The sequence below is a fragment of the Diadema antillarum genome, unplaced genomic scaffold (genome assembly GCF_040938485.1).
Source record: "Diadema antillarum isolate AM-2024a unplaced genomic scaffold, OU_Dant_1.0 scf00000165, whole genome shotgun sequence".
Classification (NCBI taxonomy): domain Eukaryota; kingdom Metazoa; phylum Echinodermata; class Echinoidea; order Diadematoida; family Diadematidae; genus Diadema; species Diadema antillarum.
In genome coordinates this window covers 953,394-973,146 of record NW_027271054.1, presented here as the reverse complement: position 1 = coordinate 973,146, position 19,753 = coordinate 953,394, and the positions used below count along the sequence as shown (strand labels likewise).

Sequence of the window (19,753 nt, the reverse complement as noted above, 5' to 3'; positions counted from 1 at the left end):
CAAAGCTAAATTGTACCTTAATGGGAAAACTCCACTCCGTTTTCAAGTTGACTAATATCAAGAAGAATACAGTAAAACCAACGGCCCTGTAAAACTTTCATTGATATTAGACAAAGAGTAAGAAGTAATGAAAATGTTAAGATTTAATGCATTATTGGCCACGCTACGCTGACACACAGTGATGATGTTGTTTCATCATTTGCATATCATGTGACCATAATATATCACCATTCCATTAAAAAAGAAACATTTCAACTTTATAACTTTTGTAACTATTAAAAATTTGTAACTTTCTGATTTCTCCTTCAATCACTGTAATGACATAGTCTTCTGTATGCTTGATTTTGTTCTTCTTGGAAAAAGTCTCCTTGAATACAGGGCACATTTGTCAGTGTTAGAGTACATGTAAAATGATCTCATTGCACATTGTAAAATCACCTTCTAATGGTTCTTGTGAATGAGCACCATTACATGTCCGTTTGTGAGTTTGCAATGCACAGTCAGTGCGTGCATTGTGTGCACTGCTGCCCCTGTTCAAAACCCTGTACTGAAGTTGTAAAAACACATTGTAAGGACTTTGACCTTAGAAACCGGTTACCTAAAGCAATGAATACAAGAAGTCAAGATCAAAGCCCAGACAAAATGATTATCCTATTGTCCTTCAGTAGTAAGAGGTAATAAGTCTAGATATTGAATAGAAAAGTCATCTTTGTTGACTTATCTCACATGGGGTTGTTCCATGGTAATATGACTTACGTGGGAATATTGGCTGGTTTAATGATGGGGTGCATTTCACAGTTGATTGGTCATAAATTCTGACAGCATGTCATTAATGAACTTTATTTGTATTGGCAAATGTTATACATGTGTACCAGGTATCATAAGGTACATGTACAATATTTGTTAAAATATGTATTTGTTTACTTTATGTGTGAGTTTAGAATAGGGGATTGGCGTCAAAAGTGTAAAACAAAGACATTTCACTAGAAGGAAAATGAATAATGAAATTGATGAAAAATAGTACAAGTACAGAGCTTTAAAGGGTGTGTACAGTTCTGGTCGAGGTGAGGATTTAGCTTTTAATGTTTTGCGAGATATTCAGAAACCACTCTATGAGATGCCAAAGAGCATGCGATTCTAAGGGGTATCAAAAGTTTATTCGATGAAAATCGGTTTTGAAATTGCTGAGATATCCAAAAACAAGGTGAAACATAGAGATCCTAATAAAGTTGTGGCATGTCGCCTTTTATTATTATCACTTTTTTGGATATCTCAGCCATTTGAAAAGCAATTTTCGTCAAATAAACGTTGAACTCTTCATAAAATTACATGCTCTTTCATATTTCGTAAGAGGTTTCTCATTATCTCACTTTAAAGAATGTTCAAAACATGAACCCCCACCTCAACCAGTACTGTACAGTCCCTTTAATATTAATACAATTGAACCAATTTTATTCATTTACTTTCTTATAAATCTGAATTAGATACAAATACAATGGCTGTTGGGAATGAGGGGCAAATATGATAATACAATTGCGAAGTCAGAACTGAGAAAGTAAATCTAGAACTTTGAGATATCAAACTTACACGTAGCTGTACAATGTAGTATGAACTCATGTATGAAACAACAACATACATTTGTAGTGATCTGATGACATGTGATTATCATAGAATTATGAATAAATGCCCCACTGCCACAGAGCTGCAATTTCTCCCTAATTCTGAAGGAGGCTTCTTGAAAACTTCAATGTCTCTTCATGTTTCACTAAAAGAATTAAAAAATCTTGATTCAGGAATTTTTGGCCATTGAGATGCATGCAGCACACACGTATCTGCGTGACTTCCCTTGGGAGTCTCTCTGATTTCGATTTCTGAATGTTTGCAGCCCTGGTAAGGAGAAATATTTACTGTTATTATTTTGTGTTATTGTTATTAGTTATTGTCATTATGAATGTCACCATCAGTATTACTTATCATTCTATCCCACTGTCTCTCCCTATTCTGTAGCTGACAAGGCATATCGTGAAATGATCACCAGCAAACAGAGTCAGGCCATCGTCGTGAGTGGGGAGTCTGGGGCAGGCAAGACAGAATCTACCAAATACATTCTCAGGTGAGGCTTTCCTTTCCAGAGGATGCGAAACATTAACTTTTTATACCCCCGCCAAACGAAGTTTGAAGGGGGTATATAGGAATCAGCGGACGGTCGGGCGGTCGGTCGGGCGGTCGGGCGGTCGGGCGGTCGGTCCGTTGCAAATCTTGCGTCGCGAACTACTTCCTCAGTTTTCAACCGATTCCCATAAAACTTGGCACAGATGTGTGCCTTGGGTTGTAGATGTGCAAGACGTATTTTTTGACAGTACCCAAAAGTACGTTGCCATGGTAACGGCATATTATGGGCAAAAATGGGTACAAATCTTGCGTCGCGAACTCCTCCCACAGTTTTTGATCAATTTTTATGAAATTAGGTACAGATGTTCATCTGAATATGTTAATGTGCAAGACACATATTTCCGCAGTGGCAAAAAGTGCGTTGCCATGGTAACGGCATGTTATTGGTAAAATATAGGGCAAAATGCTTCATGGCAAAACTGCTTCATCAGTGTTCTTCCAATTCTCATGGAATTCATATTGAATGTTTGTCTTAGGATATAGGTCAGCATGACACATTTCTTGACAGTGACAAAAAGTATGTTGCCATGGTAACAGCTCACATATTATGAGCCAAAATGATGGAAAATTTTGTGTTGCAAACTACTTCCTCAGTTTTTGCCCAATTTCCATGAAACTTGGTACAGATGTGTGCCTTTGGTTGTAGATGTGCAAGACGCATTTTTTGACAGTACCCGAAAGTACGTTGTCATGGTAACGGCATATTAATGGCAGAAGATCAAGGAAAGATCTTGCGGATTTAACTACTTCCTCAGTTTTTTGACCAAAGCTTATGAAATGTGGCACACACCTTGACCTTGGTGGGAAGATGTGGAAGACATATTTTTCGGACGTGTCGGAAGCTGCGTTGCCATGGTAACGGCATATACAGTAAATGGCAGAAGATCAAGGAAAGATCTTGCGGATTGAACTACTTCCTCTGTATTCGACTGAAGCTCATGAAATGTGGCACACACATTGGTCTTGGTGGGAAGATGTGCAAGACATATTTTCTGGATGTGTCGGAAGCTGCGTTGCCATGGTAACGGCATATTAATGGCGGAAGATCAAGGAAAGATCTTGTGGATTGAACTACTTCCTCAGTTTTTGACAAAAGCTTATGAAATGTGGCACACACAATAGTCTTGGTGGGAAGATGTGCAAGACATATTTTTCGGACGTGTCGGAAGCTGCGTTGCCATGGTAACGGCATCTAAATGGCAGAAGATCAAGGAAAGATCATTCCTTGGGTAAGACTGTCGTCACGGGGCGGGGGTATTAATCACCTTCAGTGATATTTCTAGTTAGAATGTGTGAGTGTGTGTGTGTGTGTGTGTGTTTAGGGGGGGGGGTAGGGGTAGTACTCACTGTTTGTTGGGTGAAGGATTAATACTTCCTCGTAGAGGCATTGAGGCAGCGAGAAGAAGAAGGAGGAGAATGAGAAGAAGGATAAGAAGAAGGAGGATGAGGAGGTGTAGAGGCGGAGATGAAGGATGATGAGGAGGGGAGGAGGAGGAGAAGGAAGGAGGAGGAGGTGATGGAGGAGGAGGAGAGAGATAACCGGGGGGCCAAAAGCTAAAAACAGAGGTCGAGTTGCACTCTCTCTACAAACTAAGTAGACCATGCTTATTTTCAAGTTTTTATTGTAACAAACAACATTCCACTGGTCTACCTCAAAAAATTTGTTGCGAAAGCCTCCAAATCCAAGATGGCGTCCAAGATGGCCGCCATATTTACTGAATTTGTTATTTGAAAGATAGAATTTGATTGAAAGATCAGATTTCAACAAATGTGATGTCATATGAAAGAGAATAAAATTTTCTACAAGTTGATACCATTTTTGTGGGTTATTGTGATAAGTGGATTGAGATTTTAAGGAAAAAACACTGATTTTTTGATATTTTTCTGAAAAAAGGAAAATCATGAAAATGCTTGATTCAGCATAAATCAGAGAAAGACTGAAGGATTATCTTGAAACGTTTCAAGAATTTTGTTTGACATATAATTAATATTTGGAGAAAATTAGGGGTCAGTACCGTTTTTGGTTCAGGAGTTATAATGTCTCAAACTTGAAAACTCACTATGTAAAAATGGCCACTTTAGTTGTGACAATACCTTGTTGGTCGTAAAAAGAGCCTGCGCGCGCCAAGACTACTACACGCACCACTGACACTGGCGCTTGTAGCAGTGCCAGTGGTGCGTGTAGTAGTCTTGGCAAACGCAGACATTTTCTTTGACAAACAAGGGTTTGTGCCTGCAAACTAACTTTTCATACCAAGTGGTAGCTCAGGTGACGCTGATTGCTATTATTTCAAAGTAGATTGTTCTGAAGCAGATGAGATGAAGCAAAAATATCTTTCAAATAGAGGTAGAAGCTTGAAACAACCTTGCTATAGAAAGTTTAAAACAAAATCTGGATCAATCACTCAAAAAATTCAAGATTGCAGGCCATCAAAGCTGACATAGTGTATAAAATTGCGCCAAAGTAAATGTATTATTTCGATTTTGATACAATTTTGTCTGTTGTGTTATCTTAAACCGTCTTAGGTTTTTATGGACACATTTTTAGAACCAGTGATATTCTACTCTCCGAAAAAGAAAAAAAAAAACCAAATCGAGTGGAAGTTTTTGCTTTTGATGTGAGGAGTGAATAACAAGAAAACGGTGAATTTAGAGTGAAATTGGAGTGACCTTAATAGGCAGGGCTCCACACTAACTTTTATTTTTGGTGGCCCAAAGGCAAATATCCAATCTTTTTTGGTGGCCCGATCAGGCCACCTATGTTCTTCATTTCTGACATTTTGGTGGCCCGATCAGGCCACCTATGTTCTTCATTTCTGACATTTTGGTGGCCCGACGTGCGTTTTTGGTGGCCCCGGGCCACCGGACCACCGTTAGTGTCGAGCCCTGCCTTAGGGATCACTTGTCACTCTTCGAGTGATCCCCGAGGTCACTCTAAAATGAATGAAAATGAACATTTTCACTCTCGAGTGATCCTGATATCTAATATGGGAAAGCATCTACCAATGGCATAAGCTCAGGTCAATTGTGACACTATAACCCACATGAAATCAGCCTAAAAACAATGTAAGAAAAATCTGGTAACAGAAAATACAGTTTCAGCGTGCTTATTTGTAAATGTGAATATACAGCACGATTAATCAATTTGGACAATTTTATTCGAACAATATACTGAAAAGTAATTTCGCACAACACATTTCGCACAACAAAGTTGAGAAATTGCCGCCATGTCGGATTTTTTTTTTTTTTGGGGGGGGGGGTTCGGATCAGAAGGGCTTTCAAGGACATCTACGGATCAGACATTATTACACATATACCATTATCATTCAGGCGTTTCTACAACAGCAGAGTAACATACAAGTAAAAAAGCATATCTTTGATACAGAAGCATTTCTTTTTTATCAAAGATTGGGCCTTACCCTAACACTGGAATGAGCTCCACCCCCCCCCCCCCCTCCCCCCAAAAAAGACCCTCAATATGGTTGACACTAGCACAATATCGTTCGGATGTATAGGAACATGTAATAGACAGCAAAGAAGATTTAAAAATATATCAAATTATAAGTTATAAGTTGAGATTTAACTTTGACGCAACACACTAAAGGTATTCTACCATTGGGAGAGATATCACATTCGATTTATATGTGCAGGTTAGTTGTATTACAAAACATTATACCATGTAAAAAAATTATAATAAAGCCTAAAACATACGGAGATATCACCATTGCTTTTCAAGAAACCATAGCCATAACTGTTGACAATTTAGTATATAAAAAACATTCTTATCAGATCTATTTAGTATATCTAACAATATTTAGCATTAATCATACTGATTTCAGTTTGTTCTATCCCTAACTCACAGTTTAGAACTAGTTTGAGGAATTAAGTAAAGCTGGGTTTTTGTTTTACGTGCACTAATGGTAAATAATGCCTTGAACGACAACCTCGATTAATTACCGCCATCTTGAATTTTGTGTGGATACTATTTTTATCGCTAAATATTACACATTGGCAAAATTTGTGCCAAATTCCAAGCTCCTATCTCTTTTTGGAAAATACTTTCTGTTCAATTTTATCTGCCTCAGAACAATCTACTATGATGAAATGCTACAGTTATAGCGATCAGCGTCACCTATTGGCATGAAAAGTTAGTTTGCAGGTACTTGCAAGTCACTAGACCGTTAAAGTATTACATGTGACCATGTAAACACATTGTATGCAAAATTTATAATGCATAAATGTAATTTTTTTCAAGTTTTAGACGTTAAGTTGTCAATAATGTATGATATTGCCTGTAATTCCAGAAATATGAATTATGTCTCAATCTCAGTAAATCTCAATCTCAATCGCAGGTTTCAAAATAATTCTTCAGTTCTTCTTTGATAAATACTAAATCATGCATTTTCACATTTCTTCCTTTTTTCAAATTAATATAAAGATATGGATTCCCCCCCCCCCCCCCCCCCATTTATCACAATACACAGCTAAAGTGGTATCAACTTTTAGGAAGTTTTACTCTCCTTCATATGACATCAAATGTGTTGCAATCCAATGTCTCTATCAAATTTTATGTTTGAAATGTTAACTTCAATAAAAATGGCGGCCCTATTGGACCGCATCTGTACTTTCGAGGTTTTTGCAACAAATCTATTGAGGTGTACTTACGGAAAATTGCTTAGTATGCTTAATATTATGTATGGTCTTGTTTATAGAGAGAGTGGAACTCGAAAAGTAAGCACGATCTTGGATTTGACCCTCTGTGACGTCTTTGGGAACAGATGCGTGTAAATGCATATTATGTAAAATGGGATTTCAAGTTTGAGACATTATAACTCCTGAACCAAATACAATAATGACCTCTTATTTTCTCCAAATATTGATTATATGGGAAAGATGTTAATTTCTGCATGGTTTTCATAAACATTTCTAATTTAATTTTTTTTTTACTTTTTAGAGAAATTACATGGTGCATTCTGAAAAAAAAAAATGTCTCCGTAAAAACCTAAGATGGTTTGAAATAGCATTAAAATGTTCAGAATATATAAAAACCATATAAATAGACAGCAAAACAGACAAAATTGTATCAAAATCGAAATGATACATTTACTTTGGCGCAATACACTATGTCAGCTTTGATGGCCTGCAATCTTGAATTTTTTGAGTGATCGATCCAGATTCTGTTTTAAACTTTCTATAGCAAGGTTGTTTCAAGCTTCTACCTCTATTTGAAAGATATTTTTGCTTCATCTCATCTGCTTCAGAACAATCTACTTTGAAATAATAGCAATCAGCGTCACCTGAGCTACCACTTGGTATGAAAAGTTAGTTTGCAGGCACAAACCCTCGTTTGTCAAAGAAAATGTCTGCGTTTTGCCAAGACTACTACACGCACCACTGGCACTGCTACAAGCGCCAGTGTCAGTGGTGCGTGTAGTAGTCTTGGCGCGCGCAGGCTCTTTTTACGACCAACAAGGTATTGTCACAACTAAAGTGGCCATTTTTACATAGTGAGTTTTCAAGTTTGAGACATTATAACTCCCGAACCAAAAACGGTACTGACCCCTAATTTTCTCCAAATATTAATTATATGTCAAACAAAATTCTTGAAATGTTTCAAGATAATCCTTCAGTCTTTCTCTGATTTATGCTGAATCAAGCATTTTCATGATTTTCCTTTTTTTCAGAAAAATATCAAAAAATGAGTGTTTTTTCCTTAAAATCTCAATCCACTTATCACAATAACCCACAAAAATGGTATCAACTTGTAGAAAATTTTATTCTCTTTCATATGACATCACATTTGTTGAAATCTGATCTTTCAATCAAATTCTATCTTTCAAATAACAAATTCAGTAAATATGGCGGCCATCTTGGACGCCATCTTGGATTTGGAGGCTTTCGCAACAAATTTTTTGAGGTAGACCAGTGGAATGTTGTTTGTTACGATAAAAACTTGAAAATAAGCATGGTCTACTTAGTTTGTAGAGAGAGTGCAACTCACTCGTTAAGTAAGCGACTTTTTGGGGTTTGGCCCTCCGGTTAAGAGGAGGAGGAGGAAGAGGAGGAGAATGAGAAGAAGGAGAAGAAGGAGGAGGAGGTGGAGAGGCAGACAAGGAGGAGGAGGGGGAGAGGAAGAAGAAGAAGAAAATAAAAAGGAGCGGAGAAAGACGACGAGAAGAAACCTTACCTTATCAGTCTACGTATAGCTTTTATCGATTAGAAAGGTAACTAACGTTTATGTGAAGTGCATCTCCATGCCAATGATACTGGTTTGACTAGTATTCATAGCTGAAGTCAGAAGCAGATCCAGAGGGGGGTGCCCCCTTACTTTCACCAGACTTTTTTTGAGTGGATATTTTCAGTGGATTAATACAATGTAGTCGCTTCCTCGCTGCTGGTGCCCCCCCCCCTTTTTTCAAAATCCTGGATCTGCTCTTGGAAGTCATTGTCCATCTCACCAGACCTTTGGCCAGAGGTTTGTCTTTGACCAGTGCTTCATCTTTGACCCATCTTGACCCCCAGGTACCTGACAGAGTCCCACGGCCAGAGTGCGGGCATCATCGAGCAGCGCATCATTGAGGCCAACCCTCTCCTGGAGGCCTTCGGCAACGCCAAGACGGTCAGAAACAACAACAGCAGTCGCTTTGGGAAATTCATGGAGATGCACTTTGGAGACAAGGTAAGAAAACATTCATATACCTGTCCTGTAAATTGGTAATAAGAAATGAATAGATGATTAAAAAGATTTTTACGATAATGATAATGATAATGATAATGATAATAATAATAATAATGAATGCTCATATAATGCATACCATCATCATCATAGTATTTATGGAGTCAAGCCTGTCAATAGCAACCACCTGTGGTGAACACATGGCCTTTACTGACAGGTGGCCACTATGGACAGGATGGTAACCGATTCGATTTGACTACATATCATCAGACATGAATATCCTGAATCCAGTGGTCTCTATGCAACACAAAACCAAATTAGGTGATCCAAAAGATGACCATCATACACAGGGACCATATCAGAAATTTATGTGTAGCAAGAAATTGTCACTGGAAATGCATTTCACGATTTCTATGTGTCAGAAAATTTCCTTTCTTCCAACAGAAATTAAACATACATTTTTTATTATATGCTTCATGCATCTAGCTAAGCTTTCCTTTCAGCTGAGACATCAATGTCATTTCAATGATACTGACAATATCTTTAAAGAATTACTCATTTTTCCTCCCCCTCAAACAACTGTTTCCATTCTCAATTTCATGCCCCTCCAGAGCGATGTAGGCATGCACCAAGCTAATTTTAGCTTAAACAGCTTCAGCATATTATTATTGAAAGCCACGTAATTGGCATTAAGTATGATAGATAGTAGGCCGGCCCATCTGGTTTGCCCTGCTGCACACAGAGTTCGAAGTACAGGTCGTGCGTGATGAGGCGTTCATGCTCTGTTTGCACAGTTGTAGGATATGACTGCCATTAGGCCACTGACATTGTCATCATACAAGGCTACTACTACCCAGCTATCTATCTACTTGTACTTCTGTACTTTGTCCCAAAACTCTTGTCACGGTCAATCTCAGGGTGTCTTTCTACCACTCTACCTCCTCCTAGATACCAGAGCTTGTGGACGAGCATGGACACCATGCGTCATTGGCAGTTTTCTTTTTGCGAATTTTGCAAGTCAGCTATGCAAAATCACAAAATCTACAACACACACAAAATATTGCTTCTTCTAAAACACAATGAAGTTTGTTATGTTTTGTTTTGTTTTATGTCTTCAAGGTCAGAAATCAACTTATCTTGCCACTTGAAATGGGATATCATGCATGTCTCTTTCCTGTCGCTGAGGTTCTGGATTACCGGGAATTATAATTCAGTACCTCATCGATGTCCAGAAATTTACAGACCAAAGATATAACAAACTAAAACAGATGAACAAACATGAATAGTCCCAAGTATATTCTCTCTGGAATCACCATCATGTGTGTATATATCAACTATTTTTCAGATCTACTGATATCACCCCTTCTTAAAACAGTTACACTTAAGACCAAGTGTGTAATGCTTTTGAATGCCCACCAGGGGGACTCTCCACCCCCCCCCCCCAAAAAAAAAAAAGGTTCCAGACTCCCTTTAGTATGAGGAGAAAAATAACATATGATACTACAAGAAAAAAAAAAGTGCTCCCAACTTGGCACTCTGAAATGAAGCATGTGCAGAAAGTAGATCAGTAATTTTGTTCTGTCATTTTATTATGTTTGCTGATGTGATGTTTGTTTTGTCACACATCCTGCGGTCATGTGATGTCGTTTTGTCTGGTGTCTCATCCAGCACAACGTGGTAGGAGGCCACGTATCCCACTATCTCTTGGAGAAGCCGCGAGTTTGTTGGCAGAATGCAGAGGAGAGGAACTACCACGTCTTCTACTATCTCTGCGCCGGGGCTCCAGACGACCTCCGGGCCAAGCTACGGATCAAGACTCCAGATGACTATCAGGTGGGACATTGATGTGAAACTCCGCTCATTGTTTAAGACTCAAGGATAGAGAATGAAATCAGTGAGACTAAACAGGTACAAAGTGATGTTAACCTGACTAGAATGTAATATTTATCTAGATTTTATGCTTTCGCATGAATCAGTGATGGTAGCAGTAATTTCGCAGTGAAATTAATTAGTGAAATAATTAATTGAATTGAACCGGTGTCCAGTTGACAAAGACTCCAATACACTTTCTATTCAACCATTACAGTTACCCATTTGAACTCTTTATTAATCCAGTCATCATAGCAGTACTCACTGATATGCACGTATTGTACAATTTCCCATATGGCTTTTGCTCTTTCTGTTTAATTAATCAGCCCTAATTTTCTCCTCTTCTCTCAGTACTTGAAGAATGGAACGACACAGTACTTTGCAGGGAAAGAGTCCCAGAAACAACTCCCAGCCAACAGACAAAGCAAAGTGGTAAGTTCATAGTTAAAGCTTTTGGCGTTATGTCATATCAAATAGGTCTTTTACAATCATTTGTTTAATTGCAGTGGTACGTAAACAATCCACAAAAAAAAGTTAATTAATATTGTAAAACTAGGCTTATATGTTAAAAAAAAGTATTAATGATGATGATAATGCTTGTATAAATCAAATTATTGTAGTATTTAGTCTTGTTTAAGAGTTAAGGAGACTTGTGCTTTGTACATGTTTTTCTCTTACAACTACCCATAATTATGGTAAACATATCAACTTTTCAGGCCTTGTAATATTTACCATAGATTATTTCTTCTTGAATACATGTGCATAGCATTGCAGCCATTAGTTACATGTAAGAAGTAATCATGAAACTTTTTCATACAAATATGTTTGATTTTTCTTTTCCATGTATACTGCTGTGTTCTAAACTTACCAGACCCTGTTGGCGTACACCAACCTCCCTTCTACTTTAGTCGTACATGTTAGAAATAGAAGCTATCAAATTTATCTGTATATATCATGCATGTATAACCATATTTTCTATGACTTTTAAGTGATACCCTCCTCGTATTGCGAGTTGCGCTTCTCTCTTTACATTTATTGAAGTAGAATTATGTGCTTGTCAATAGAGTATTATCTGTCCTTGAATTTTAGAACTCTTGATAGTTGATTGATTACAGTATTTTCTTCTGTACTCTAGTACCTATCAACCTAAATTGAGATAGATTACTACCTTCCGTCGTTTCTCTTGTGGTAGAACTCTATGTTTTCATTTTTTTTTTCAAAATAATGTAATACTTCATATTCTTGCCATGACAAACCTCTAATATACACTCTTCTTTTTCTGTACCTTAACATTTTTCTCTGGATACTTCCTAAATGTATCCACCACAAATTCTACTTACTTGTTTCCTTTGACCTGCTCTCTTAACTATGGGTGAGTTGTCGTGGGTAATCAGTACCTACTGTGTCAAGTGAGTCCTTTTAGAGTCTGCACAATTTTTCAGTTTGCATGACATGTACGTCACATTTAGGTGCACCCCATTTGATTTTAGTTTGTTCAGTTTTGTTTTTGCATCATTTTGTGAGAATGCATGTGCACAAGAAATCTATGACTAGGTCCAAACTTTATCGTGCTGTTCACACTGCTATGATTGAAATTCAAGGTCCTGATGAATAAACATTTTGTAGTGAAATAAATGAATCTGTACCAGATGACTGATTCAGTGGTAGTCATTTACAACTTTTCACACAACTGTATCCCACTATAATTAGAGAGAAGCAAACTTTTCATTTTTTTTTTTCATATCTGTTGGCACTCTGTTACCATGTGATCCAATCTAAATTTGTCAATCAGTTTGAATGATCCAATCTAGTCAACAAAATATAGGCTTTTACACTCATTAGGAAACAAATACCAGGTATATAAAATGATGCAGGGCATTCATTGGCAAAACTAAACAGAAAATTCCAGCTTTTATATTTTTGTTTACCAAAATTCTAACAAAAAAAAAAAATTGCTTATTGTTTTTGTTCTTAGCACTTTTGAATATTCTGTATTCAGTGCTTTATCAATGTTGATTATTGTTATGATCATTGTTAAAGGAGAATTCATAGTAGTTATGATGCCCTGGACAGTTTACATGTGCCTTCATACATAGGCATTGTTTGACTACAAGCTGCTACTGTATGTCTAGCCCTCATTAGAAATGCTATGGTCTAGTTTGTTGTACAATTGGTGTTCTGCGGAAGGTTCGTCTTCAGTATTCAAACTCTGCCTCGGTCGATGTATCCTCTCATCTTCTTTGAGCAATGTACAAATGATGCACAGGACAGAGTGGATCTGTGAGAACTGGATGCGTGAGTTTAACTTTGGAACTGTTTAAACCCATGAGTGCAGCGAGTGGGTTTTAGACTGTTCCAAAGTTAATTAGAGCATCCAATTCTCACTGATCCACGAAATAGGCCTGTGCATCATTTGTGTTATAAAAAGGGGCCGTAAATTCATGAAATACTAGCATTTTCCGCATCATGCGTCCTGTACACCTACTACACTATACAAGACTTGAGCCATGCGTTCGGATTTTACCGGACGCATGGCTCAGTGTGGTTCAGTAAAAATAAATGCATGACAATTGACCAATCAGATTGCAGGGATTCTAAAGCCCATTTTATAATGCACAATAATCCACAATGCTTCACTCCACCCAGATGTAAAAAGTGGAACTTGGGTAGGAGGTGGAATATCATAATTATTAGATTTGATATTTGTGTGCCGGCAAATGGCAGCCTTACTGGAGTGCTCCTCAGAAAACTGTATTGATGTAAACTCCAACAGAGACAAAAATTGTTTCCATCAGTTTTCATCTGTCATGTCACTTAAGACTCTGTTTGTTGATGTGCCTTCTATGAAAGCACTTTTTTTTGTGTGTATTTATATGTTTATTTTCACAATTTTGCATTCATGACATTCACTGCAGATTCTACAAATGGTTTATGCAGTAGTGTCATTCAGTAGTTGGTAGAAAATGATTTTGGTGTTTCTCACTGTCATCCACAGTAGAGTATATGCCACCCTATCACTGCAAATGTTGTTTGATTGGCTTTAATGTCCCACCATTACTGTAAAGGTAATGTTGATTTCACCAGGAAATTTTTGTACTACATGCAATTTTGCAGATACCTGTGTTTTGTTTTGTTTTGTTTTTTTATTTAGCATGCTGGTTGTATTCAAGTGTATTATGTTTTCTATAACAAAGTATGCAACTGTAAAGCAGTTGCTTAACATTGTTAAGCTGCATTATTTGTTCAATATATGCATGTTTCTAAGTTTCTAAGTGGCTTGTGTCAGATATGGAAAGACATTATTGTTGCATGGCTATTAAGTGTAATGGTTAAATATCGTTGGCTGAGAATGATAAGGGTGATAAGTTGCCACAAAACCCATAGTGTTCAATACAACTTAATGCCCTTCTCATTCTCAGCAGACGATATAATCTGATGAGACAATGCAGTAAGTTACAAATGTATTCATAGTTAGTTTTTATGTACACATTTATATGTTTCTATATAAATATACCATATCTTTCTGTTTGTCACATGTAGTAACAATTCAGGCTTTGAAATGTCAAAACACCCCAATATTTCTGGTTTATAAAGTGTTCTTTCCAGACAGATAAAACACATCCGTGGGTATTCCAGAAAAGATGACCTAAATATTGCATTTGAAGATATTTTGTGTCATCAGAATTAGTCCTTTTTTTCCCTCTGCCTTGCATTTGAGGTATCCATCTGCTGACTTGTCCTTCCTATCCCATTGAATTACCTGCTGCTGTAAATTGTATTTCTGTTATTGATTTCAACAAGTAAAAATATTATTAAAAGAATGTTTACCTTTGGGAACAGTGATTTTAAATATGTTCGAGTTATCACATTTGCCACATATGTGTAGGTCAGTTTTATCACAAAACAGCCTTCCACATAAAATTTTCGCAATAAAGCCTAAAATACAAGGAGATATCAGTTTTATTCTCAATAAACAGTAACTGTAGTCGGTTTAGTCTGGAAACATTTTCATTATAACTATTGTTCACATTTTGTGTATATGACAACACTTAACATCGATTATACGGATTCAGATTTTTACAGTGGTAGTTTCTATCCGTGATTCACATTTTAGAACTGTTTTAAAGCAATAATGCTGGGTTTTTGTTTCATCTGCAAATGGTAAATTATCCCTATTAACAGTGAAGGAACCTGTTTTGAACTTCTCTCACCCACTACTCTAAATGTACCTTCCTTGAAACTGTGTTAATTTATACAGCACCAAAAAAAGGGGGCGCTGCTCGACATCCAGGTGGATGATTTCCGTGGTTACCAACGAGTGGTGGACGCCCTCCGGAAGATCGGTCTCAACACCAAGGAGGAGGCGGACATTCTGCGAATTGTGGCATTCGTCCTGCACCTCGGCAACATTGCTTTCAAGGGCAACGACAGCCAAGATGGTGAGAATACCTGTGATGTAACATCAGGGCTGCCAAAACATGTAAAACTACACATCAAAATCAAGGAGGTTCCATAGGGCTCTGAGGGAAATACTTGACATGCTACATGCATCTCAATACATGCCTAAATTACAATTCCAAAAACATAAGAGCTTTTATTTTAGCTTTTCAGGACATGAAGAGATTTTCTTTTTCATTTTTTCACTGAGATTCTAGTAGAATCAGGGAGGTTTGACAGCCATGTAACAGCCTCTGAGTTACAAAGTTAGTAGTGATACTTTGTTATTAAGGAACACATCAGAAGGGCTGGAATTATGATTTACCAGTGCAATGGAAGTTTGTAGAGATGACGGCAATCAGAAATGGGCTAGGTATGCTGTGATGGAGATTTCAATAAGACGTGACAGCCACTACACTATAAGCATACTTTTTTCATGAGATCTTGATTTGGAATGCATTTAATCATTTGTGATGATGCACAAAAGAGTTAAACATCAAGTAGTTGTTCAGATTTTCACACTGTCATTTCTTGTCATGTGACTCCCCTCATCATGTGACTCCTCCCTGTGTCAGGTGGTTGCTGTGTGTCACCTGAGTCCAAGGACTCCCTGGCCTTCACTGCCCAGCTCATCAGCGTGGATTCCAAGGAATTGGACGAGTCGCTCACCTCTCGCACCATGCAGGCCCGGGGCACCGTCATCAAGTGAGTCCCTTAGTAGCAGGTGTAGAGATGTCTGGAGGTATCAGCAAATTCCTGAAGCATCACACACACCCACTTACCAAATTCTAAAAGTTTATGCACAGACAAAGGTGTGCAAACCCTGTTATACTGAAAAATTCAGGACCACAGAATCTATCTCATACCATAATCCACTTAAAAAACAGACAAATGAAATAAAATAAGTAATGACAGTTAGTTTCACCTGTAAAGTTTTCTAGTACATATAAAATTTTGTTGTAGCCATGTCCATTTGTTGCAGGGTTCACCTGTATAACTGATCAGTAGCAAACAAAAGAGGGTTCTCAAATGACTTGAGCTTTTCATGTTGTGTTTTGAATGATAATGGGCTTTAAATCAGTGCTATGCAGTACAAGTCCTAGAAATACTGTTGTGAAGTTTTTACGGGAAATAGTAAAGATGAGAGGGAAACTGAGGCGTGGATGCATTCATTAATTTAGTGAAATGAGGGATTAGGGATGCTGACCATGCAAATAGAAGCCTCATTCATCCGTATATTCATAGATTCTGGCCACAAGTTACATATTTTGTTTTGTAGCTCTGTTCTTGAGTATGATATTTCATAGAGGAATTGAGCAAGGTTGTAAAGAAAACGTTTATTTCAAAGTAATACAGTGAAATTGAGTGGCAGTCAAATTTCTCTAAGTAAACCAAATGGCAGTTTTTGTCCCCGCCGAACGAGTTCGAGCAGGGGAATATGAAACGGGCTCCGTACGTGTGTGTGTCCGTGTGTCCGTCCGTCCATCCGTGCGTCCGTCCGTGTGTCCGTGTGTGCGTCCGTGTGTGATCAAAATCTTCAATTTGCTACTTCTCTGTCATTTACGAGCCAATTTTGATTCTGTTTGCTTTATATGATAGCACTACATGGGAGCTTTGAAACTTCTACACAGAATTTCAGTCGTGACCTTTGACCTTGACCTTTGACCTATATTGTACATTTTGCTACAAAATGCTACTCCCTCGCCATTTCTTACCCGATTTCGATTCCGTTTGCTTTATATGATGGCACTAGGTGAGGGCTTCAAAACTTCTACACAGAATTTTGACCTTTGACTTCTTTGACCTTTGACCTTGATTTTTGATCTATATTGTACATTTTGCTACAAAATGCTACTCCTTCGCCATTTCTAACCCGATTTCGATTCTGTTTGCTTTATGTGATGGCACTAGGTGAGGGCTTCAAAACTTCTTCACAGAATTTTGACCTTTGCTTTCTTTGACCTTTGACCTTGATTTTTGACCTATATTGTACATTTTGCTACAAAACGCTACTCCTTCGCCATTTCTAACCCGATTTCGATTCCGTTTGCTTTATGTGATGGCACTAGGTGAGGGCTTCAAAACTTCTACACAGAATTGTGACCTTTGCCTTCTTTGACCTTTGACCTTGATTTTTGACCTATATTGTACATTTTGCTACAAAATGCTACTCCTTCGCCATTTCTAACCCGATTTCGATTCCGTTTGCTTTATGTGATGGCACTAGGTGAGGGCTTCAAAACTTCTCCACAGAATTTTGACCTTTGCCTTCTTTGACCTTTGACCTTGATTTTTGACCTATATTGTACATTTTGCTACAAAACGCTACTCCTTCGCCATTTCTAACCCGATTTTGATTCCGTTTGCTTTATGTGATGGCACTAGGTGAGGGCTTCAAAACTTGTACACAGAATTGTGACCTTTGCCTTCTTTGACCTTTGACCTTGATTTTTGACCTATATTGTACATTTTGCTACAAAATGCTACTCCTTCGCCATTTCTAACCCGATTTCGATTCCGTTTGCTTTATGTGATGGCACTAGGTGAGGGCTTCAAAACTTCTGCACAGAATTTTGACCTTTGCCTTCTTTGACCTTTGACCTTGATTTTTGACCTATACTGTACATTTTGCTACAAAACGCTACTCCTTCGCCATTTCTAACCCGATTTCGATTCCGTTTGCTTTATGTGATGGCACTAGGTGAGGGCTTCAAAACTTGTACACAGAATTTTGACCTTTGCCTTCTTTGACCTTTGACCTTGATTTTTTACCTATATTGCACATTTTTTGCTACAAAATGCTACTTCCGGCGGGGACATACGCACCGCGTAATTTCTACTTTTCCTTGTTTAAACAATGTAAATGTGCATTGTAGATTAGGTTGACCGTTGAATGTAAAAATGCTTTCTAAACTTTCCAGGGTACCACTGAAGAGTGACCAAGCATCCAATGCTAGGGATGCTCTGGCCAAGGCCATCTACTCCCACCTCTTTGACCACATCGTCTCCCGCATCAACCAGTGTTTCCCCTTCAAGAGCTCCGCAAACTTCATCGGCGTGCTCGACATCGCCGGCTTTGAGTTCTTCACGCTCAACAGCTACGAGCAGTTCTGCATCAACTACTGCAATGAGAAGCTACAGCAGTTCTTCAACCAGCGTGTGCTGAAAGAGGTACATGTAGAGTAGGGTAGCTGGTTTCTTTCCACATGAGTCTTTAGTTTGCAATTTAGTGTGAATTTGAGATCATAGGTCACTGAATGTGTTTGTAATTATTATAATTGTAGATTTGTTGAGAATGATTGCCATATATTTCCATATCAGTTGGATTATGTATGTTACAGTGCAAGGGATGTCAGTGTGCCGAAAATCCTTGTATGAAGTTGAATGACTGTGGAACTCTGCATTAAAAGGATACAGTTATCAGTTACAAAATAATTCAAGTGTAACAAGTTTACTCTCATAGCAGAATTCCAGAAACTTTACCTCATTCTTTATAGCTTTTCATGGGATTTGATAATCTAAAAGCAACAACATGACTTTAAATAGCTGGTAAGCAGAATTTCACTTGTGCTTTTTAGGCAGCACCAATGAAAAGATGGTGATGGTGTGGACTCAAGTTGTCTTTCTATTGCCACAGACAAATTAGAGACTCAGTATGGTTATCTCATTTTTCTCAAAGCAACAAGAATGGTATAAGAGGGTAAAGTCTTTGATTTTTAAAGCAATATTCTGCTTTTTTTTCTGCTGGGTTGCAAACTTTCAATGGAAGTTTTGAGGTTGCAGATGTGAAAAGATGATGGTGTTGGAGTTCTTGATGTTACTGTTGCATCAGACAGTGTTAGAGTTAATATGTCTACCTCCCTTCCTCCCTAGGAACAAGAACTGTATGAGAGAGAGAGTCTAGGGGTGAACACTGTCACATACGTGGACAACCAAGATTGCATTGGTAGGTATTCAAACAAACAAACAAACAAACAAACAAACAAAAAGACACTGAATTTGCCATATATTTAGCGAGTTTATTTTTATTTTTTTAGGCATTGGGACTTCTAGACAATCTCACAATTGCTTAAATTCACAATCATACAGTACAGTAATGAATGGAGGAATATAAGTATTCACACCATATTCATGTTGAGATCAGAGTTAGTAATTTCTTGTGTTGTCATATTTGTGAATAACACCAAACTTGCAAAATTTGCAGAAATAAAAACCTTGTGAAATATTTGGAGTATAAAGTATACTTGGTGGAATATGCACCATTGTACTGACACAAAATTTATAGGTAACTTCTTTGGACACTTTCATAGTGAGGGTTGTCCTTTTTGGAATGCTTGTCGAGGCTTCACTGACATAGCAACAATAAATTCAGCTGAATTCCTGATATTAACATGCATTCAGCAGGAACGTGTGAATTCAGTTGCATGTTTGGGATAGTTCACAGGCCTGTTTCCGATAAACTGATATCGTCAAAATGTGACACTGTAATGTATGCAGGCAATGTTGCCTTTTTATAGAATTCCATCATATTAGTGTTTTGTGTAATAGGCCACTTGAAACAGACAAGAAAAACTTCATAGGGCCTACTAAGTTTGTAAA

General features: G+C 37.8%; 1 protein-coding gene across 1 annotated transcript in view; it reads left to right on the top strand.

Moving 5' to 3' along the window:
* Nucleotides 1-19,753, top strand: part of LOC139722432 (unconventional myosin-VI-like) — a 58,972-nt gene that overhangs the window by 17,825 nt on the left and 21,394 nt on the right. The window contains exons 5-12 of the mRNA XM_071633726.1: nt 2,008-2,113; nt 8,695-8,851; nt 10,517-10,681; nt 11,069-11,149; nt 14,976-15,156; nt 15,730-15,859; nt 18,076-18,325; nt 19,028-19,100. Coding sequence (XP_071489827.1) covers nt 2,008-2,113; nt 8,695-8,851; nt 10,517-10,681; nt 11,069-11,149; nt 14,976-15,156; nt 15,730-15,859; nt 18,076-18,325; nt 19,028-19,100 — 1,143 coding nt within the window. The remainder of the gene's footprint in view (nt 1-2,007; nt 2,114-8,694; nt 8,852-10,516; nt 10,682-11,068; nt 11,150-14,975; nt 15,157-15,729; nt 15,860-18,075; nt 18,326-19,027; nt 19,101-19,753) is intronic.